The 22,990-nt window shown below is 39.7% G+C and overlaps 1 protein-coding gene across 3 annotated transcripts in view; it reads left to right on the top strand.

Annotated features, from left to right (window-relative positions):
- Positions 1 to 7,925: 7,925 nt before the first annotated feature.
- The window catches only part of LOC106937721 (E3 ubiquitin-protein ligase RBBP6-like), a 36,840-nt gene continuing 21,775 nt past the window's right edge, over positions 7,926 to 22,990 (top strand). Inside the window, exons 1-16 of one of the 3 annotated variants that reach the window (XM_015019373.1) lie at positions 7,926 to 8,600; positions 9,564 to 9,663; positions 9,774 to 9,813; positions 11,924 to 11,965; positions 12,080 to 12,168; positions 12,271 to 12,367; positions 12,492 to 12,634; positions 12,731 to 12,903; positions 13,833 to 13,936; positions 14,024 to 14,496; positions 14,580 to 14,643; positions 16,001 to 16,058; positions 16,142 to 16,190; positions 16,275 to 16,598; positions 16,735 to 16,830; positions 19,321 to 20,884. In XM_015019373.1, coding sequence (XP_014874859.1) covers positions 8,435 to 8,600; positions 9,564 to 9,663; positions 9,774 to 9,813; positions 11,924 to 11,965; positions 12,080 to 12,168; positions 12,271 to 12,367; positions 12,492 to 12,634; positions 12,731 to 12,903; positions 13,833 to 13,936; positions 14,024 to 14,496; positions 14,580 to 14,643; positions 16,001 to 16,058; positions 16,142 to 16,190; positions 16,275 to 16,598; positions 16,735 to 16,830; positions 19,321 to 20,884 — 3,582 coding nt within the window. In that variant the 5' untranslated portion in view covers positions 7,926 to 8,434. Of the gene's footprint in view, positions 8,601 to 9,563; positions 9,664 to 9,773; positions 10,931 to 11,923; positions 11,966 to 12,079; positions 12,169 to 12,270; positions 12,371 to 12,491; positions 12,635 to 12,730; positions 12,904 to 13,832; positions 13,937 to 14,023; positions 14,497 to 14,579; positions 14,644 to 16,000; positions 16,059 to 16,141; positions 16,191 to 16,274; positions 16,599 to 16,734; positions 16,831 to 19,320; positions 20,885 to 22,990 lie in introns of those variants that run through there. The other 2 variants (XM_015019372.1, XM_015019374.1) reach the window with 2 other exon arrangements.

Raw genomic sequence — 22,990 nt, 5'->3', positions numbered from 1 at the left:
AGTGTCCCTGCTCCTTGTCGGATCCTAGTCGTGTCTATACTGTCGTCATGTTACGTCATTGTTTTTACCCTGTTAACCATTTGATATCAGCGTCTGAGGTCCCTGCCTCTACTCACCTGGATTTTGTTTTTCATCATTAAACCATCATTTTCTCACTTTAACCTGGGTCCACTGTGACTACCTTACCACCTACAATTGCAATTCATGACAGGAATAATGTCTTGTAAGTGAAATAGTCTGCCAGTGGAACTAGTGTCATGTGTAAATGGTTGCTGTAGAATCCAAACGCAGGAGACGGAGTCAGCCCGAGAATTTTAAGATTTAATAAAAGAATATAGAAAAACAAACTTACAAAAATCAAAGGGAACCACAGAAACACACAAAAAACAATAATCCATAGTAAAGAAAACCAGCAAGGGAGACACGAAGAGAAAATGATGGGATAGATTAAATCAGGGGTCCCCAAACTTTTACCTGTGAGGGCCACATAACTTTTCCCTTCTCTGGTGGGGGGCCGGAGTCAGTTTGTAACAGAAAAAGTGTGACGTTTGCAGGAGTGTCTAAATGTAAAAATATATTGTTTTCCAGACAGCACAATCAAATAACGCTCTATGGGTTTCTTCACAGAACAAAAGTCAGGAAATAACACTATTTATGTAATAAATACTATATTTTCTGGACTATAAGTCGCAAACCCAAAGTTTTTTTTTTAAACAGTAAACACAACATTTTTGCAACATTTAATTTTCTATTATTATTATTTTTTTTTTTTTACAAAAAATAAGCTTCAGATATCTCTACCGCTCCAGGTTTTCCACAACGATGCAGCAGCAGCAGAGGGGGCCGGACAGCCAAAATCTGAGTCATAACAGGTCAACGGAATATCATTTATTATGGTTGAAAAATAAAAAGTTGCCAAGTTTAGATTTAACTGAACTGATTACGGTAGTTTCCGAACGGTAACAGTAACAGTAAAAGTGTTCATCCTTTGTGTTGCTACTAGCATGTGCTAAATGAAAATAGGTGCTTTCTTCTTCTTTTTCTTCTTCTTCTTCTTCTTCTTCTTCTTCTTCTTCTTCCTCCTCTGCTTCTTCTTTTTCTTCTTCCTCCTCCTCTTCTTCTTCCTCCTCCTCTGCTTCTTCTTCTTTTTCTTCTTTAGATTTCAACAGCAGCTTACATCCATTATTGTTACACTACTGCCATCTATTGGATCCTAATATCTACACCTCAAATTCTCGTAATGATCCCAGTATTATTTAAAACACCCAAAACCAAACTCAAACAACCACATATCCTAACAAGTAGTACCTTTTCATTAATATTAAAGAATTATTAACTTAAAACAAGCTCCTATATTTTTCTGACAGTTAAGGCCCCAACATACTCAGGCGCACTTCAGTCTGCGGAGGTCCGCGCAGACTCGAAGCGGACATATGCTGGACATGTCCGCGCAAGGATACATTTTTATGACCGCGTACTCGGTGTCGCACATTAAACTACCCGGTGGAAACAGTGTTCACATCGAACTGGTTTTCATGTGACACCGGGCTGATAAGGTTAAGAATAAGCGTTATATGAGTGCATATTGTTTTAAAGTTGACATCAACATGATAAAAGTCAACCTAAAGTTGTCACGGGGACGTGACAGACACGTAAGCGAAAATGCTTAACAGTAACCGGCTTTATATATTCACGCAAATATTGACATGGTGAATTATGCAGAATTATAAGAACAAAAAACAAGACATCATCCCAGACTTCTTTATCAGCAGCGGAGCAGAGAGGTGGTCCGATAAGTTCAGTCTGTCTTTTTTTTTTTCTCGAACGGAAAGGAAAAGATGATCGGGTATGTGCTCATTTTCGATTGCTGCACAAATTATTACACTGAACATAATAAACATGTTGGGACATAATAAACAGAGCTAATTGAATGGATCCCTGATTACAGTTAAAGCCAGCGCCGCCTCCTGCTGCTCCTCTGCCCGCAGCAGGAAGCTGCGCTGCTCTCGGCATATATCTACATATTATTCAGGTGGACGCGAAAACATAAATCGTCCCCCCCCCCCTCCTCCCTCCAAAAAAGGAAGGTAGGTAAGGGTGAAGGAGCGTAGAAAACATACGGTCGCTCTATCCGTATGAGCGACCATATGTCCCCCCCTCCCCCTCCGAGACCAAGACACATGAAAGGTAAAACTCTCTACATTTACATTTACATGTGCGCGAGGTGAAGTGTATGCGAAGGCATCATCGGCGTGCCGCCCCCTCCAGACGGAGTTTTGACGCCCCCTCTGGTGCAGCGCCCCTATGCGCTGCATACCCACTTTTTGCGCCACTGTTTGCCGACATGTGACTGCCTTTCTCTGTCCCTCACTGAGAGGTGAGTTAAGGCTTCCCAGATGGAGAAGAAACAGAGCTAGGCGCCCAAATAGTTCATCAAACTTGCTAGTTCTCATTAGGATTGTGTGAAATAAAGGAATTTGTCACAAGAGAATTTTAGGTAATCAGTACGCTCGAGTATGTAGGGGCCGTTACTTGTAAGTTAGTTTTGTCCTACTTTGAGTGTACTAAGATATTTGCACTAAAAACTAGAGCAAAATTAATTGGTATGACTTTGTGTTTTTGAAATGTATTTTAGACAAACGGGGGATACTTGAGATTATTGTCTGCTGCAAAACTCCATCAGTAAAAGGTGGAAATATCTGCAGCCTGTTCTCTTGAGATTTTAATTGAACAGTTTCCATCTTTTCATCAATTTTGGAAAGACGTCTAACATTGTAATGTACTGGTTTCTAAATGTTTTCTCTACTTTAAGATGTTTGTATTCACTGTGCCATTGTATATTAATAAGGGGATTTTTATTTATTGATAACTTTTTAACTAAAGGATTTAAATGTGGAAATGTCAGAAAAATTCTGCTATGAAAGATAAAGAAGTATTTGAACATTCAGGGTTACTATGCTTTTTTTAGACTTAACCTTCTATACGCCCTTTACCTTTACTTTAAAATAATACAATTATTTAAGTTGATGATGAATTAAAGGCAGGCACACTGCAGTCGGCAGACTGTAGTTACAAAACCTGGAAATTCCAGAAAGTGGCAGGAATGAAGAAAGAAAAGTTATGAGTAACAAGGACAGATTTGGTTGAAGGAAGCAAGGATGCAAAGTAAAAATGAAGGAAGGAAGGACAGACACGAGAAAAAAACAAGGAAGGAAGTGATGACAGATGGAAAGAGGGGAGTAGGCATAAAAGAACACAAAAGAAGGGAGGAAAGGCACAAAGAAAGGAAAACAATAGAGGAGTAAAGGAAAATAGTTTCTAAACATGGGAAGAAGGAATTTCTTCTTCCCATGTGTCCTTAAGGGTATAAGGAAGGAAACTAGTTAAGGCACATGGTAGACACAAGCAAATAAGTAAAGAAAGAAAGAAAGGAACGAAACATTCAGACTACGACAGATGGGATAAGGCATGGAAACACATATATTAATCTACATTCTAATGTAATTTTACCATATTTTTCCAGAACTGCAAAACACTGAAATCAAATTCTAGAATTTTCTGGACTTTCCAGACTACATATCTGGGATCTCTTTTAGTTTGGGCGACTTCACTGCTGAGCTTGTACATCTTTGATCCTTGTCACTGCTGTTAAAGCATAAAAGCGCAGATTGCTGGGAACAGATGTATCTGAAGATCTGTCTGCATGTGAAAGCAGCTGTTATTAATAGAACTTTAAAGTTCAAAAATAAAAGGAGGGCAGTGCTGCTGGTGTCTGATGTGAGCTGACAGGTGGTCTTTAGACGGTCAGTCTGAATAAAAGTGAGATGAAGAGAAAGCCCAGAGGGAACTGTTGTACTTGTGAACAACGCCTTAAATAGTCATCACTAAACAAGCAGTGCTTTTCATTTAAATGGATGGTGGTAGACAACGCAAATGTGTTCAGAATGTAACATTGAGAGACGTGACTGTGAGTGTTGTGATAACAGCGGGTGCTTACTCGTTGACTGCTCCACAGACTGTGACTGCTCCAAGAGATGCTCCTTTGCTTTTACTGACTGAGACAGCACAGTGGCCAGGAGCTGAAACACAAAAACACAGACATGCATAAGCAGGCATGCAAAGAAAAGAGTAGTCATTCAAATCCCAGAGGTGATCTGTTTTAGCAAACTGGAAAGAAGAAAAAGATTCTAGCTGATGATCCTCCACCTGCTACTACAGTTTTCTGCAAAGAAGCTACAACCTCCCTGTTCTATATCCATATAATATGAATGAGAAGACACTCCTCTTTCACCAAAACAGTTTTCATATCATTTTTGAATATAGATCCTTTACCCTAAGCAATTACATTACATTAGGTATGAACATGATACCAGGCATTACAAAAAAAGCATTGACAACTCCTTTTTATTGGGATTTGATATGGATAGACCAATACAAAATGGCAAATAATTGTGAAATAAAAGGAAAATCATGCATTTGTATTTTTATTTATTTTTACAAGAAAATCTAAACTGAGAAAGATTGTGGTGTGATGGGGGGAAATTATAGCACAGTAAAAGTAATAAACATCATCCAAAGTTTATACACTGGCTTATCAGTCCTTAATGCATTTTCTGAATAAGAAATAAAGACAGTGGTGGTTTGTTATATGGATAATATGGCTTCATGCTCAGGGTGGAACAAAATGGTCATCTAAGTAGTACTCTGGAAGAATTGTCTTTTGCTTATTTACATGTTGAGTTAATAACAACAGATGTGCACAGGTACTATAAGAAAACACTGCTGTGCATAGTAATTAGCTGATGGTATAATTTACATCTTAAGATTTCTTATTTAGTCATTTTGAAAAGAGTTTTGATATTAAGACTCAGCTGGATTGTTCTACATTACACCAAGCTTTTAAAAAGCTGAGCTCTATAAATCTTTATACTATTGTGAAAAAAATGAAGGTTTTTAATTCTACCTAAATAAACTGGTATTATACACTCACCGGCCACTTTATCAAGTACACCTGGCCAACTGCCCATTTACACAACTGTTGAATCAGCCAATCACATGACAGAAACTCAATGCATTAAGGCATGTAGACATGACCAAGCAATCTACTGCATTTCAAACCGAGTATCAGATTTAAGGTGATTTAAGAGACTTCAAACATGGTATGGTAGTTGATGCCAGACGGGCTGGTCTGAGTTTTTCCAGAAACTGCTGATCTACTGGGATTTTCACGCACAACCATCTCTAGGATTTGCAGAGAATATCCAGTGAGCTGCAGTTCTGTGGGCACAATTGCCTTGTTGATGCCAGAGGTCAAAGGAGAAAGACCAGACTGGTTTGAGCTGATAGAACTGCAATAGTAACTCAAATAAACACTCATTACAATCGCCGTATGCAGAAGAGCATCTCTGAACGCACAACACATTGAACCTTGAGGCAGATGGGCTACAGCAGCAGAAGACCACACCTGGTGCAACTTCTGTCAGCTAAGAACAGGAAACTGAGGCAACAATTCACACAGGCTCACCAAAATTGGACAATAGAAGATTGGAAAGACGTTGCCTGGTTTGATGAGTCTTGATTTCTGCTGTGACATTCGGATGGTAGGGTCAGAATTTGGCGTCAACATCATGAAACCATGGATCCATCCTGCCTTGTATCTACGGTTCAGGCTGGTGGTGGTGGTGCAGTGGTGTAGGGGATATTTTCCTAGCACACTTTGGGCCCATTAGTCCAATTGAACATTGTGTCAATGCCACAGCCTACCTGAGTATTGTTGCTGACCATGTCCATCCCTCTATGACTGCAGTGTACCCATTTTCTGATGGCTACTTCAGCAGGATGGAAGTAGCCATGTCATAAAGCACGAATTATCTCAGACTGGTTTCTTGAACATGACAATGAGTTCACTGTACTTGAATGGCCTCCACAGTCACCAGATCTCAATCCAATAGAACACCTTTGGAATGTGGTGGAATGGAAGATTCACAACATGGATGTGTGTCCAACAAATCTGCAGTAACTGAGTGATGCTGTCATGTTAATCTGAACCAGATTCTGAGGAATGTTTCCAGTACATTGTTGAATCTATGCCACAAATGATTAAGGCAGTTCTGAAGGCAAAAGGGAGTCCAACCCAGTAACTAGCAAGGTGTACCTAATAAAGTGGCTGGTGAGTGAGTGTAAATGAGCAAAGGAACAAGCATTTCATTTTCTTTTGTGTGAGTATGCATGTTACAGCACACAAAGAGGAATAGCTTCAGAGGACACAGGGCTGTGCAGAGACCACTAAAGGGGCAGGTACTCAAAAAAACAAAAGGGGCACATCTAACCGCATTCTAGGACAGAATATTAAAAAAAACACTCAGCTTTCTGAGTTTAATAAACAATGATAAATTACAAAATTGCAAGATATACAATCAAAGTTAAGGAAAATCTCTATATAGAGCATACAACTATGCATATGTAAGATATTTTATTAGTAATTTCTTTCTGCAGGTCTATTTTGTTATAGGAAAGTATTGCAATATTAAAACCCGCAATTTAGCAAGATATGTAAATCAGAGCTGGACCACCAGACATATTTTGTCTTTACAGAATTACACTATTAAAAATGTAAACAACAAATAATTTTAGTATGTTATTATGTGTCAGAAGAGGGCTTAGAAAATAATAATACCAAAAAAAAAAAAAAAATTGACCAAAAGGGCACTTGGGGGCAAGGAGCAAAAGGGGCAGGTGCTCAAGCACCCCCAGTGCCCCTTCTGCACGTGCCTGAGAGGACATGCTGTACATCTTACTATCAGGAGGCAATGAAATGAGACACACTCCCAAGACAACATGAGCAGTAGCTCTTTACTGTCTACACATTGAGTTTGTGTTTCTTTGTGTCAGAGGGAGAAAAACAATACTGGCTGAGCTAAAATGTCATTTGAAATCATTTAGAATGTCAGTTTCAGAGACAGGAGGGCTTGAGTTCTCAAAGTCTGTGATACTGCAGGATAATGTAGTTCAGAAAAACTGGACTGCTAACATTTTCCTATATTAATAATAATTATATGTATATATAAAGAATAGAAGAACTAAGATATTGTTTTTGGGTCCATTGGTTAGCACACATTTTTAATGGGTGATTGCTCAATTTTGCACTTTCCTATCCCCGAAAAATATGGAATTCTTAGTTTTCCTCTTTTTTTCAACCATTATTTCCCATACCTGCTCCTTTGCTGTCTTTATATTAAAAAATATCCAAACGTCCTGGTAGATTATTCTGTTGTATTTTATTTCATTCAGCCTGATTTTCTTGAGAAGGTGTAGGATGTTGTAAGTTTGCTTTCTTAATCTTCTGGTTTCCTTTTCTTGCCTAGTCACTCCCAACGTGTTTTGAGAATTCAAACGTAAAGAGTTTCCACTTTTTTAAAGGACTTTTTTCCCCATTTGAGCTTTATTAATAAACAACAGAAAACAACATATTTATTTGGTTAAGTAGAAAATGTGTGACATCATTCACAGAACTAAATTCTGACTTCCGCCACAACAAAATACCGCATACATCCGGTTCCGTCCAGCGCCATTTTGATGAAACAGCGAGGAGACGAGCACCACGGACCAACGAGATGGATTTATGGATTTAAACTGAACAAACATCTGAATTACTTGCATTTCTGTTGGGAATATTATCGTCGAAGTTAACCATTTTCTGCCTAATCGTGTAACTGACGGATTTAGAAGATTATCTGGCTGCCGACTGGGGTGTTACCGTTAGCTGTTAGCTTTTGTTAGGCCGTTGGTGTTTCATAATGTGTTCAGTAGCATGTTAGTTAGCATTTATACGCATCTAACGACATCAGAGAGACATTGTAGGGTCAGGTAGTGTCTAAAAAATCTCGTGGACTCCTTCGGAGGATTTCTCAGAATTTTTGGGACTTTTTTTTTTTTTTTATCATTATTTTACAGGGCCCGGTAGTCTTTAAAAAAAGGAACTGCACCAGAACGGCACTAAATAAGACTGTTGCTCGGGAAAGTCGAGGCCCGCTGCTAGCTGCCTGAGCGGCTTGTGGCGCTTTGGGTTTCCACCAAGGACAATTCACCAAGGACTTGGCCTAATTTATATCCGTATCGTAAAATTTACTGTGCTGCATGAGCTCTCTTGGATTTGGTGGCATTACAATGTGTTTTCATGAACTTTGGTCTCGTACTTCGTACATTTTTCTGTGGCACTTACTTGATACGGACTCTGTCGTCCTCTGCGAGCTGAGCCTTACCACACTTTAGACCTTTCTCTTGTCAGGAGTGTTTCAACAAACTGGAAGAAGGTTTACCAATTAAAGTCTAAACATTTAGCCTCATGTGTTCAGTGTTGACGCTGTTTTTTATATAACAGATCTGTTTTTCCCTTATCTTGTGCTTGATTGAGGTTATAAGTAGACCTGTAAAAATGTCGTGTGTTCACTATAAATTTTCTTCCAAACTGGACTACAACACAGTCACGTTCGATGGACTGCATATTACACTTAGCGAGCTTAAGAAGCAGATTATGGCCCGGGAGCGCCTCAAGGCCACAGACTGCGACCTGCAAATCACCAATGCGCAGACGCGAGAAGGTATTCTATTTGCTGACAAATTGATTCTGTAAGATAACATATGATGGAAGAAAACTCATGTGTGTTTTATGCTTTAATGTAGTATTGAATAAAAGGCGTAAAGTGGCCTAAATGTTTTTGATATGTATTCGGGCAGTGGATGTGATTATTCTCTGTGCTGTTGTTAAAAGTGACTTAATATTGAAGAACTAATTTATCCTAATGTTGATGATGAGGCAGGAGTGGAGAAAGCAGTTGTAAAATGCTCTTTTTTTTGTTTTGTTCCATATCTTAAGTTATTTTAGTTAAGAGCCTTTTGAGGGCCACCTGAGCCCCGACCTAATCAGACATTAGGCCAAACTGCTTCTTGCATGTACATATTATTTCAGTCATAAAGCCCTCCCAGTCTAACAATGTTAACATGTCTTTTAAAGTAAGCGCAAAATGTCAACATTAACTGTCCCAATAATCGCTGTACTATTCATATTAGATGTCATTTGTATTTGTTACACGGATAAAAAATATATTAAAACTATAAATCAATTTGCTGTTTAACCAAAGTGAACCAGTATCTTATATCAACACGTTACCATTTTCCAGTGTCAATTTAGTAGTTTGTTAGCTATTAAGAGTTCACTGATTGTGTTTTTCTGGCCAATCACTGATCTTTTAATTTTGACTCCATTGAGCAGAACATTGAAATTTATTTCGTCATCAGTTGTCCAGGTGGCTATTAAGTGCCCCCAAGGTGGATACAAGTCGATGCATGGACAGCACAAAAAATACGACCAGCTATGGTTCCTTTTTTTTTTTAACAAGGAAAGAAGTTTTGTATGCAACAATGGCAACTACAAAGGAGCGAAATGACCAGACAGATACAGAGATCTATATTTTTCAATCCCAGTTCTGCACATATTGTTGATAAATGTCTGTTTGTCCACAAGTTTTAGAATTTTAATGATGGCTTTGCGATTTTTTTTTTAGAATACACAGATGATGAGGCCCACATCCCAAAACACTCGTCTGTCATCGTCCGCCGCACTCCGATTGGTGGAGTAAAGCCTGCTGGCAGGACGTTCATTGTGTGCGTATGTTTGTATTCACTAATCAATGTTTTAGCTTTGAGGAAGATATTTTCTTTAGGTTTCTGATTCATAGCTAACTTGGCTAATGTTCGCTGTTTTGTTTTTGCAGAGATCGTTCTGACACAGCTGTGGTTGGATCTTCCAGACCCGTATGTAAAACAAACCCAGAACAACACTTTGTCCTCCTCCTCACATCTCTCTCTCCCACTCTATCTGGCTTTAGTCACTTATCTTGAGAACATTATGTCAACAGAAATCCAGTTGAATATTCTGTTCACTTGTTTACTATATATTGATTTTGTTGTTCTTCAGATTATCACCTTGTTATTTAACGCGTTTCTTGGCAAGGAGCTTGTTGAAGTCACCACAGCTGAAATAATTTGTTACTCTGAAAACAGTTCTTCAGTTCTATTTTGGAAATGGCAATTTAATGTAAATGGTGACTAAAGGCGATGGCGTTAAAGAACCAAATCAGCCATTTTGTTTATATGCATTGAAATGACTGTTGAATTGTTGCCACTTTATAGTTTTCACAAAAGATCAAATCTTTCCTGTGTCTCATAATGAAGTGGATTTGTAGCCTGCTTTATGACCAATGTTTTAAGGTATTTGTAAGAAAAATTGTGGTATTTTTGTATTGATAATTTATTGTCATTGTTGATTTCTGTGAACATATTTTATCTGGTTAAGAACCTAAGGAATTAAAGTGTGCCTGAGATCTATTGTTATTAATTTTGATTCCACTTTAAGGACTGAAGTTGTGTAAGTTGAGTAGATCCGTCAGGTTTTTTTTCTTCAGAAAGTTTTTTGTGCATAAACATAAATCTGTTCAAATGGTTTCCCATAACTTATCTGTCACTTTTGTGTTGTACAATTTCATCACAAATATATTCATTGCGCCTTGCTTTAAGGATGGTCTGCACATACCCCCTTTAGGCTTTCGAACCCTCAGCTTTACGCAGCTGAGCTTTTAGCTTTTAAGATCTATTTTTTCAATAGCTAATTTTGATCTGATTTTCTTGACTTCAAGAAAATCAGGACTTGTTGAGATTATTTTTACAAGGTGATCCTGATGACGCTCCTTTTGCTAAGATTCTGTAATCTGTTCTCGAACCTGTGATGTTGTGAGACGAATGCCCTGAGAGTTTCTGGAGGCCTTCCACGGTTACTGCAGAGAGAGGTGGAATGGTGTCGTGTGTCCTGTAAGCTGCAGAACCTGTCAATAAAGTTCTTCAGTGGTTCTCTGTCAGAACCACTTGCACCAGATCCCTGTGTATTCGCTCCAAGGCATCCTACAGTTTTTTTTATATTATTATTTTTATTTAAATGCTGGTGCCCCCTTCTACTCATGTGCCATTTGTGAACAGCCTTTTTAAAAGCAGGACAGAACAAGCTCAAATTTTTGTCTGTATTTTAGATTTACTTTCAACTCTGAAATAGGTGCTTATGATGCTGTCTTTTCTGTAGACAGCCTGAAGCCTGTTTTTAGGGAAAGCTTAAAAGATGCAGTTTTCCATGATTAGTCTTATTAAAATAAGTTTACATTTTAGTCTGAAAAGCACCTATTTTAAATTAACGCCAATTGTTCAGTTGTTGAATTGGTTAGGAGGATTAGCCAGATGAAGAAGGAACTCTGTCTCTGACTGGGTCAGGTGTATCCATGTGCAGCTTCATGGATATGCCTTTATTCTTATGTAGCAGAAATGATTCAGCTTCATGTGGAATCATAGTAAGAGTAAACCTGACTGTGTTTACCAAACCCAATTATGTTGATTGCTTTCTCCTGATAGAAACCCATAAATGATACATATCTGGCTGATTATCACAAATTTAAAGGAATGCACTTATGAAAAAATTAGGTAAAATTAGTTTTTTTCCCCTGGTGTTTTTACTGTAAAACTTCTGATACCTCTAAAGGGAATAGAAGTGCCTGTGCTAGGGACAGATTCCAAAAAACACAGTAAAACATTTTTGTCAGTATAAACTATTTTGGACAGATGTTTGAATCCAATTTTGGAGAAATATTGAACAATAAGCCCTTTTTTATAATAATTTCATAAGCCCTGATTATTAATAATCACTGTCCTGATTTGAACATTTGATTTGCTGCCTAAGTGTGTTGACAATATGCTGCTGATGTTGTGAAGACTTGAGTGGACTGGACACAGATGTGGTGAACTGTCTGTGCTCTCATCTTCCAGTGTGTGTCGGCTAGATAAGTTAACATTTTTAATCTGTATACTATTGATTTTCCTGCAGACGGACTCTTCTCCTTCTTTGACTCTCGCTCAGCTTGCTAAGGTACATCTTCCTTTTTTAAAATGTTTTTCAAAGATGTTTGTGGTTGGAGTTCAGGAGAGAATTTAATATTTGCTTTTTGGTTCAATGTTCACATCTTTTCATTATGCACTTTAGACACCAAACCTGGTTGATGCAAATGCTTCAGAGGAGGACAAGATTAAAGCCATGATGACTCAATCAAACCATGATTATGATCCAATAAAGTCAGTAAAAGGATGTTTTTCTTTACTAATTGGGCTGTCCTGTGTGTAAATGTTCTATGTAAATGTTTTGTGTAGAGATTCACATAAGTCAATTTCTCTTAGTTACTCCAAGAAAGCCATTGGACCCCCACCGGCTCATTATACCTGCTTCCGGTGTAACAAGACTGGCCACTACATCCGGCATTGCCCCTTGCTAATGGTGGTAAACATTTTAGTTGTAATAATCAGTAGTATTAACTCCTTAGCACATGTCTGATTGATGAGAGTTGAGGTCTTATCATGCTTGTAATGACAGTAGATTATTTTTTGCTTTTGTTTGTTAGGTACAAGATAAAAGTGTGGAAGGTCCCAAACCAGTAAGGATCAGTAAGGGGATACCACAGAGCTTCATGGTGAAAGCTGACCCAGGCGCTAAGGGAGCAATGTTGACCAGCACTGGAGAATATGCTATACCTGCTATAGATGCGTATGTAATGCAGTCAGTTTTCCTTCTCCAAGTATTTTCTCTTGTCTAACAACTCAAGACTTTTTAAAATAACAAAAACTCGATCTTGATTGACAGGGAGGCCTATGCTCAAGGAAAAAAGGAACGACCTCCGTTTGTTCCCCACGACCAGTCGTCATCTGAGGATGATTCAGACCCGATCCCTGATGAACTCCTGTGTCCGATCTGCAATGACCTGATGACTGACGCTGTGGTTATACCCTGCTGTGGAAACAGTTACTGCGACGACTGTGAGTTGTTGAGTAGTCAGCAACACAGCTTATACAAGTGACGCTAATCATGCAAAACGGCCAGTCATTATTCAGTTTAGAGATCCGATTTTTTTTTCTCACCAATAAGTTTTTCTAAGGTTGAAATGCCTTTACTCTGACCTCATCTCTTGTTTAAGTGAATCTGTTTAACCATGACTAAGGACTCATTCTGGTTTTTATAAAATAAAAACTTGACTGTTTTTGAATGAGGTTATGGCGCTTCATTTACAATATGTTCACTTCATTTATTTTTAAATAAACTTTAACCCTTTCCAGACTAACTACATACTAGTATTGCTCTTAACCTGTCATGGTGCATTGGTTGAAGGGAAAACTTGTAGAACGAGATGAGCTCTGAAGTGTCATATTTTGAGCATCATAAAGAGAAGTTTTCATTAACAACCTGTCCATGCATCCTTAAAAAGTCTTAAAGTTTTGAATGCATATACCGAATGTTTAGTCCTTTACAATGTTTTAAGTTTATCAAAAATATAAGGTAGCCTTAAATACATTAATCACAGGTTTTAAATTTTGTCACGACAAGACTATTTTATCTTGTATATTTTATGTTTTTTTCTTGCCAGACTTTTGTCAGTCAAAAGTTGCAATCCCAGTGATGTCATCATTGCGTTTCTATGACTTGAAATACCCTTACTAGCTGGCTTTTTTTTTTTTTTTTTTGCATCTGCCATGAGTAAGTGCATCTGTAACACCATGTGCACCTACTGCCAAGAGCCACAAGCACCACAGAAATGTTTTTTTTCTATGCTTAATTTTAATAAAACAGGATTCCCCATCATCCCCTGTATTCATAGTTTTTTTCACTATCAAAAAGTTTTCAGCATACTTTTTGCTGAAAACATTGAGATACCATATTTAAACCTCCATGGTGGCCTGCTCATTTCCAGGTATCAGAACTGCTTTGCTAGACTCAGAGGAGCACATCTGCTACAGCTGCAAACAGTCGGATGTTTCGCCAGATAATCTCATTGCCAACAAGTTTCTTCGACAGGTAAATTTACTTGCGTGACTTTTCTAAAGTATTTTTTGGGTGAGCTTTACTCTTAGAAGTGATTTTTAACATCTTGGTTTATTGTAGGCTGTGAACAACTTTAAGAATGAGACTGGCTACACCAAACATGGCCGGAAGCAGGTCCAACACGCAACTCCTCTTCCTCCTCGTCCTCAGCTGGTCAGACCTTTGCTGTCTAGACAGCAGGATCCCCTCCTGGCCAATGCTGCTCAACCTGCTCCAGCAATATCTCCTAAAGTGGAAGTCCCGCCCCTTGCACCTCGTCCTCTTGCTACTACTCCTCTGGTCTCTGCTCCTCCTCCTGTTTCCACCACCGCTCCTGCTCCTCCCGTTTCTACTACTGTTGCTGCTCCACCCATTTCCACCACCTCTGCTGCTCCATGTGGTCCTGATGGCTCATCAGCTCCTGTGACTCCAAGTCCTTCTCCTCCTCCTGCTCCTGCTGTTGACCATGAGGAGGCGTCACCAGTTGCTGCTCCTGTTGTTGACCCCCATTTACCTGCGGTCTCAAACAGTCAGGGTGAACCACCCCCTCCAGGGTAAGTGTAACCAAGGATGTTTGGTTTTCAGCTTGTGTCCGTAAGAAGCAAAACTCCTTTTCAATCATTTTGTTTGTCTTTAGGGAGTCCGTTCCAGAAGCTCGGGTGAAACGAGCTTCTTCAGGAACACCTGAAAGACCTTCACAGGTGAGTTTTTGTGAAGAAGGTTGAATCATGTTGTTCATTTTCTGAGCTACTGATCAATTTACTCAGTGCTTGTTCAAAACACAATAACACAGCTTAAGGTTTTAAAAAAATAGCTTAAAGGTAAAGATTTATTATAGGGTTATTGTTCGCTGTTCTGCAGCAGTCATGCTTTGATCTGCTGATGCATTTTTTTTTGTAGGAACTATAATAAACATACATAAAACAAACTACTACAATCTTTCGATATTGGACTTGTAATTAACATCAATTTTATTAATTGTCCACAAACTGGATATTTGTTGCAAATTACTCCTTTCAAACACTAAACTCTAGGAATAAATGACTAAAATTTAAGCAAATGAGTGAAATAACCTGTACATGGTGGCTATATGCCCACTATAGAAGAGTTTCATTTTTAAAGAGCTTTTAACACTGTATTTTCTTGCTTAATATAAACAGCACATTGTTAGTGGAAATGGTTTCTTTTAGGCTTTTCTGCTGTAAGAATTAGGGATTCACAGATAAATCGGCTGATGTTTAATGTGAAGCCGATTTTATCCATCGATCTTATCTACTTCAGCAAAGATCTAAAAATCAGCCACTGTCCTCTCTTGGTCTGCTCTGAGAGAGGTTTGACTGACAAACCTGTACATTTGCAGACCTGGTCATGTCACCCATTGCGGCCAACTCAGCGATTTTCTTGATATATTTAGAGACATTTCAGACCAAAAAAATTGGCATCTGCCAAAATCGGAATCAATGGGTCAGGCTTTTGAAAGATCTGCATTCAGGGTGAAAACTGCAATCAGTGCATGCTTGTAACACTGCTCTATTGTCTGTGCAACCTATTAACTTTTGAGTATGGTTGGTTCACAGATCAAAAAAATATCAGATTTTTGAATATCCAATTGGGACAGTCAACCTTTAAATGATCTCATTTCATTTATGAGCTGATTTCTTTATGCAGCCCTACCAAGAGGTTTTGAGCTTCAAATTAAAGCTGCATAGTTTATTACAAATCGATCAATATTGCAATATTCCTATCACAGTGGACCGATGAGAGTACAATGATTATTGGCTATTGTGTTCTCTGTGTTATGAACTTTGATTTGACATGTTGGTGATATGTAGCCGGTTGAACAGAGGCAGAGTTGAATACTGGACACAAATCACATTGGATGAATCACAACTGATTTCATCACAATATTCAATGTTGTTGCCTTCAAAAGTTTTTCTTATTGTGCAGCCCTACTTCAAATGTAAATTTTGGATAAAGCATTTAGACTTACATGTAAGCAGAAACTCAACTGAAAACAACAATCTGTAAGCTGTGAAATGTCTTAAATGTTTTCCGCAGAGCTACAGTTTACCTGTTATTGGCCACCTGCCTCCTTCAAGACCAAGCCATCCATCAGGTTAGAAGCATTTTATTTATTACCATCTCTTTAAATATTTTAAAAAGATTGTTTTTATCTAAACCATATCTATGCTTTGTTAGGTCACCAACCACGATCCAACCAGTCTCACCGAGGAGGAAACAGACACTGGTAAGACCTCTCCACCAGTGCGCTCCAGTCTCTTCCATTTGTATAGGAAGCTTCCCTCATCCTTTTTTATTTTTATTTTTTCAGGTACAGAAGTAGAGGAGAGCATCCCTCCTCTCATGTGCAGAGCGCTCCTGCTCTTGCCCCCACACCCCAAGTCTACCCAGCTGCCCTATACCAACCGGCACCGCAGACCTACATTCCCCAGTACAGTGCAGGGCCAGGTCTCATTCCCCCTCCTGCTATTAGTTTCCAGCCTCAGCCTGTTTATGCCCCTGGTCCACCTGGCCTTAATCCCCCCTGGGTCACTCCTGGTGCCCAGCCCCCTCTCATGCCATTGCCTCCATCCCTGCCACAACCCCCTCTCTCAAAAGAAGACTTCTACAGACAAAGGCACCATCGACAGGACAAGTACGCGTTTGGTTTTTGCTTTGCTGCTTAGTAATTGTTGTTTAAACTCCAGAGCTTAGTAGGAGATTATGACATGAATGAAAGCAGTAGAAGGTAAAATGGGATGATGACTGTTTCTGTTCCCTGCCAATAACAGAGTTACGTCTAAGCTGGATGAGTTCACTAAAGATTTCCATGAAGAACTCATGAAATACAGAAATGCATCAAAGAGACGAAGACGGTCATATTCCAGGTAAACCTTGTGAAAAAACTTCTACACCGACTCCAGTGTCCTGTTTCAGAAAGCAGGATAAGTGAAAATTCTGAGAAAGTTCTGGGGTAACTATGTGCATATCCTGGGTTTTCTGTTTCAGAAAGCTGTGTATCAGCTATCTGGAGTCAACTTACTACTGCAAAGTACTCCGTGAACCATCCCTGTTCGGCAGCAGGATTGTTTGAACAAATCCTGAGTTTGTTCTATGTTTTAGCTGAAACCTGGCACAAGGAAAGCATCAGAAATGAAGTGTTCTTTTCTGTGGGAGCCTGTACATGTTGGAGAGTAGATACTCTGCAGAAATCCCTGTCAGACGAGGGTGATCACACTGCAGTTAGGTGTTTTATTGTTCCCCGTCTAATATATTTTCTAGCGTTACTGGTTTTTGCCATAGTTAAATCTTGCGCCCGCACATCACTCATATAACACAACGAGGACATTCTTTGTGCTGCACTTTGTTTTAATGCTAACCAGGTCTTGTTAGAAAAGTTACTGTAGCACATAAACTGAATGTACAGCTGAGGCGTCTTTGAGGTGAATGTGAATCTGTTACTCACATTAACATGATGAGGTTCTACCGAACACCAGGGTTTAATCCCTGGCTGGTTTCTTTATGTTATTGCTTTCAGGCATGAAAAGCTTATTTTTAGGCAAATTTTAATTTTATAATAGAACTTTTTAAATATGAGCCCTCCCACTGTTGAGCTGTACATCATTGGGTCTAACATTTATAAGTAGCTGCTATTTGAATCATGTTATCTGCATTCCATTGATGAGGGCTTTTCTATATTCTCGCTCACGCTTAGTTCATGGGTAACTTGACTCAGAATGGAGTTACCTAGTTGATATCTCCTGTTCTGAAACCAAAAACCCTGATTATCATACAGCTGGGTAGGTTTGCTCAGAGCTGCTCCTTTCTACTCGGAGGTTGTTAACTCTGCTTTCTGAAACAGGGTCCTCATGAAAGCCTTGCCATCCTGAAACTGGAAGATATTTTAAATATTCAAAATGAAAAACAAAGCCAATAAATAAAACGGAAAATACAGACACACGCAACCCAAATCATAAATAAAAAGGATTGCGTCTCTGTAAACATTTTATTTTTCATTATTTAATTTCCCTATGGGATCTATAGTTTGAATTTGAAACAAAATTGGTATTCAAAAATATTAACCAGAATGGAAATGATAAAGCTCAGTTTAATTTATTATGGGATTAATTGCATATTGCGCCAGGCTTATTCTAGAGTCACTGTGTATAGCTTGCGGTATTTGGTGTTTTAACTACTGACCCGTTGCATATCATTGTTATTACATCTGGGAATCTTGTGCATGTGCCCCACACTGTAGAGCAATAGACGATTATTTTACATGCCATCCATTGCCGCTGCTGTAAAACAATTGTGTTAAAATAAAACCTAGAGATGTAGGTATTAATTCAGTGCAGTGTGCCACGGGAAAAATAACACAAAAAACGTTGAAGAATAACTGAAAAACAATTGTATCTTTTTTCTCTATCTTTGTTCGCTATGCTCCATACAGACTCATTGTTATGGCAACTAACAACAATGCTGCTAATGTATCAGGATTCAACACCAAGTTCAAATTCAAAATACTTTATTAATCCCAAAGGGAAATTAAATGAATAACTCCAACTACACAGTATCCAAACCAGAAGCAACAGTTGTCCAAAGAGACAGGAATCAAAATTTGAAAAAGTGAAAAGATCCCAACAAAAGTACAGAACAACTTCAATGTGCTGCCAATGTAGAGCGGTGCAATTCTAGAAAGAAAAATAAAACATGCAAGCATTTCCCACAGGGAGAACAGAACATTTAGTCCGTTACAGTATTATGTTTTCAGGCTTGATGTTTATTAAAGCCATTATAGTTAAGTGATCTGTGCAGACTAACTACCGCTGTTGAAGCTAATCTAACACAGCGGTGGTTGATTAGCTAATTTAAACACCTGCTCCACTGAAGATCTGTCAGTTGGGGTATAAGTGTTTTGGTTTTGAATGGAACCGAAACACAGAGAAATCTACATCACATCTAAATGTTAAAGTAGTTGGAGTCAAATAACTGAACTACTTGCATCGCCTTGCAATTTTTTTCTTAAATTAAAACTTTTTCCTGACCTTATTTAGTTGTCGTAGTGTTGACAATTAGTAGTAAAGCATGGCATCCCTTTTTCTTTTATGTATCAGGCGTATATTTAAGCTTCCATCCATCCATACATACATATGCATACATACATACACGCATACACACACACACACGCACACATGTCCCTAATGGGGTCATTCTTATTTATGCTTAAGAATGTTAACTAAAACCAATGGTAGTCAACGTCGCTGAGCAGCTTTTTGCTCCCTAACTTGGAGATGGGGAAAGGATCTTGCACTCGTGACGCCACACTGCAGTGGGACTATACGTTTTTCTGACTTGTTGAATAACTTGCTCTCTTTCAGATCCCGGTCCTACAGCCGTTCTCCATTCAGCCGCTCTCCATTCAGCCGCTCTCCATATTCCCGCTCCAGATCTAGAACCAGGTCTTACTCTTTTTCTCCCAGTCGGTCCCGTTCTCGCTCCCATGGCAGATCCTATCCCCGTTCCCCTTACTCCAGACGTAATGGACGGAGTTATGGACGTTCAAGGACAAGGTCCCGCTCTCGCTCAAGGTCTTATGGCTACCGGCGCTCCGGCTCACCACGTTCACCTTTTTATCGACCTGGAGGCTGGGACGGAGCAGAAGGGCCCAGAGTCTACAGGTCTCGAACACGGTCACGTTCCCCCGGCGGCTATCGGAGCCGCAGCCCCGGCGGAAGAAAGCCCCCTCCTCGGGAGTTACTAGCATACGAGCTGAAGGGACACAGTCCTGCAAGTCACGACCGCTGGGACAGAGAACGGTACAGACAATGGGAGAAGGAGTACGCAGACTGGTACAACAAATACTACAAAGACTTTGACAACCAGCACCCCCCTCTGCATCATCGAGGTCATGGCAGCAGAGACAGAGAGCGGGAGAAAATATCTGCGTCATCCAGAGATTATTCTCCCCAGGGACGAGGAAGACGAGGCAAAGAGGAGAGGTGTGGGTTACCTCACAACCCCCCATCATCTTCTTCATCAGGAGCCAAGTCCAGCACTAAAGTCCTCAAGTCAAAGAAAATCAAAAAGAAGAGGCCTGGAGAGGAAGCAGAGCAGCAGCAGTCTGTAGACAGAGGTGACGCTACGCCTGTTAGAGATGAGCCAATGGATGAAATATCCAACACTAAGACTCCTTCTATCTCCTCAAGGCCCCTTCTTACAGGTGTTGCCGTGATGCCTAAAGGAACATCTTCCAAAGGCCCAATTGCTCCGGCTAAACCAGCTGCCAAGTCAGGATCGAAGACCCAGACTGACAAAACAAAGAAGGACAAGGGTCCAAAAGTGAAAGCTAAAGTTAAAGTGCAGGTCGTCAAAGCAAAGAGTGAGAAGGTCAAGAAAAAGCCTGGAGAAGGAGTGGCGACCACAAAGAAGGACATTTCGATCTCCTCATCCGCTGTCAAACTGGGTAAGACTGCCAAGACCAAGCCGGATGATGCTTCCGTCTCAGCTGCCCCTAAGAAAGAGAAGTCTAAAAGCTTTACAGTGAAACCTGTTGTGAAGACCCCTCCCACGGCCTCCCAGAATCAGCCTCTGCCTCATCACTCCCTCCAAGAAAGCCCCCGGTCCGGTCGTGATTCACAGACCAGGAGAGATCCCAAGAGCGCTGCTCTCCTCCTCCCTGGGCACAGACCTCCACTGCTCCTGCGGCCTCCATCCCCACTAGAGAGTCGGAGGAGAATGGGGGACGACTGTCGCTCTTTACTTGGACCCCCTGACAAGCTGAGGAGAATAGATGGAGCCGGTCCAGTTCCCCACACACACTTGCATGCAAACCCCTTTCACAGAGTCCCACCCCCCTCTGACAGGCCCAGTTTAATTCCTCTGTCAGGGACCAGAGAACTGGGCCGAACAGATGCAGACCGAGGACCTCTGCTGGACAGTCCGGTGAGTTGTTCTCAACAGCTTCTGAGCAGAGCTTTGTGTTTGTTTCTGAACTTCTAGATCAGGGGTGGGCAGTCCTGGTCCTCGAGGTCAGGTGTACTGCAGCTCTTAATGTCTCCCTGGTCCAACACACTTGAATCCAACAGCTGAATCACCTCCTAAGAGCAGTCAGGTTCTCCAGAGTCCTGCTAACGACCTCATTATTTGACTCGGGTGTGTTGAAGAAGAGACACATCTAAAAGTTGCGGGAGACCGGCCCTCCAGGCCTGGAGTTGCCCACCCCTGTTCTAGATGCTTCTCTGCTCATTCATACCTGAATCTAATGAAAGGATTGCCCCTTTGCATGTCATTGGCTTCTACAGAGCACTGGGAATGAGACACTCACTTGATTCTGGTGCATTGGACAGGGAATGCAACTAAATGGAAGTCAGAAATATGTGAGGTTTTATGAGCCTGTCCATAGTTCAATATGAACACGGGAAATATGTATTGCACAACATTTACATTTGGCTTTAAAAACACCTAATAATATTTTTTTATATTTTTTAGGTGAAATACTTGGGGCTTAAAGAATTAATCATGATGAATCAATTCTTGAGCTTGTCGTGTCGATATTAGAAGGATGTTTTTAGCTGTAGATGCATTCTTTGCTAAAGATCAAGCTTTCACTGAAGGAATGCTTTCTGTCAGACGTAGCCTGAAAACTACAGATTCAGCAACTTTACTATCTGTTCAACCTTCTTGTTATGATGTCTATGGCAGTTGCTAGGGCAACTCACACGCACAGAGCCCTGCTTAAAGAATATGCACCTACTATCTATAAAGCAATGGAAAAATTGGTTTAGCTTTTGTTGTCTTCTTTCTGCAAGGGCTTCTACATGAAATAAGTTGTTTTTAGAGATGCATTCATCCAATATTGATATATGTATTGGTTCCAATATTGAAAAAAATTCTAGATTGGGGATAGGTGACAATGTGCCGATACATGAGGGCAAATCTGTTCTGTGTAATTTCTCTGTTTTGTGCTCTGACCAACATCATGCTTTATTATTTATTTTACATTGGCTGAATTATACTGACTAAACAAAATAAAGTTGTGTTTTTACATGTTTGACCAAGCTTGTGAAGATGTTGGTGTATTTAAGTGTACTTGTGCAGGGTTATCGCGTAAATTCGTAATTTATGACATTTATGTCTTTTTTTTTTTTTAAAGAGCTTTTAAGTCAGATTTTATGTATCTGATTGGTATTGGCTGATACTAAACCTGAGATATCGGTGTTGGAAGTGAAAAATGTGGATTAATAGTTTTTATTTTTTACTATAACATGTCCCAGAAGCTCTTTGGTATAGTGCATTAAAGTTGCAGTAGAAAAATAAATATTTTCTAAATATTTATTGAAACTGTCACTTCTTTGTGACAGGATGGTATGAGCAGGGGTGAAAGTAAGGAGGTACCGTCGGGTACTGCGTACCAGTAAAAGATTTAGCGTGAGTGTGCAGTACCGTCAAGAGAGAGGAGCGGCTGTCTGCTATAAAACAAAAACAAACAAAAAAACAAACAGTGGGTGTCATGAGATCTGTCTGAATCAACAAAATATATTCAAATTAATGACCCAACAAAAGTAATAATAATGTCAGTAATTATTGTTGCAACTAAGTGTTGGTCAATTCTGTGCGTTTCAGTTTCATTACCAAGATAATAAAAAATTGCGACTCAAAGACCAACTCTGACTCTCTGACTAGCAGAGCATAAGTTTAAATTATCTAATCAACCACCGCTGTGTTCAGGGAGGCTTATTAATAACAACAAAATAAATATCAAGTCTGAAAACCTGATATCGTAATGGACTGAATGTTATGTTTTTAACGTAATCTCTGGTCGGCTTGTGGAGCGCAGGAGGTTGCCATGGCAACGGGTGTGCTTAAATGACAGAGAGAGACTCAGAGTAAAAATGTGCGAGTGGTTTAGAGTTGATCACCTGTTCAGTTATTTTACCTTTGTTTACCTTTGCTGTGGCTCATTACAGCTGCTGTAGTTTCTAAACGATAAAGACAAACTTGGACTAATTACCTCGTTCATTTGAGAGTATGTCATTCACAACAAACATC

Source organism: Poecilia latipinna, unplaced genomic scaffold (genome assembly GCF_001443285.1).
Source record: "Poecilia latipinna isolate Pla-1442-1.1 unplaced genomic scaffold, P_latipinna-1.0 Scaffold2422, whole genome shotgun sequence".
NCBI classification, from domain to species: domain Eukaryota; kingdom Metazoa; phylum Chordata; class Actinopteri; order Cyprinodontiformes; family Poeciliidae; genus Poecilia; species Poecilia latipinna.
Note: the sequence above shows the minus strand (reverse complement) of the source record. Positions and strands in the feature narration are given on the sequence as shown.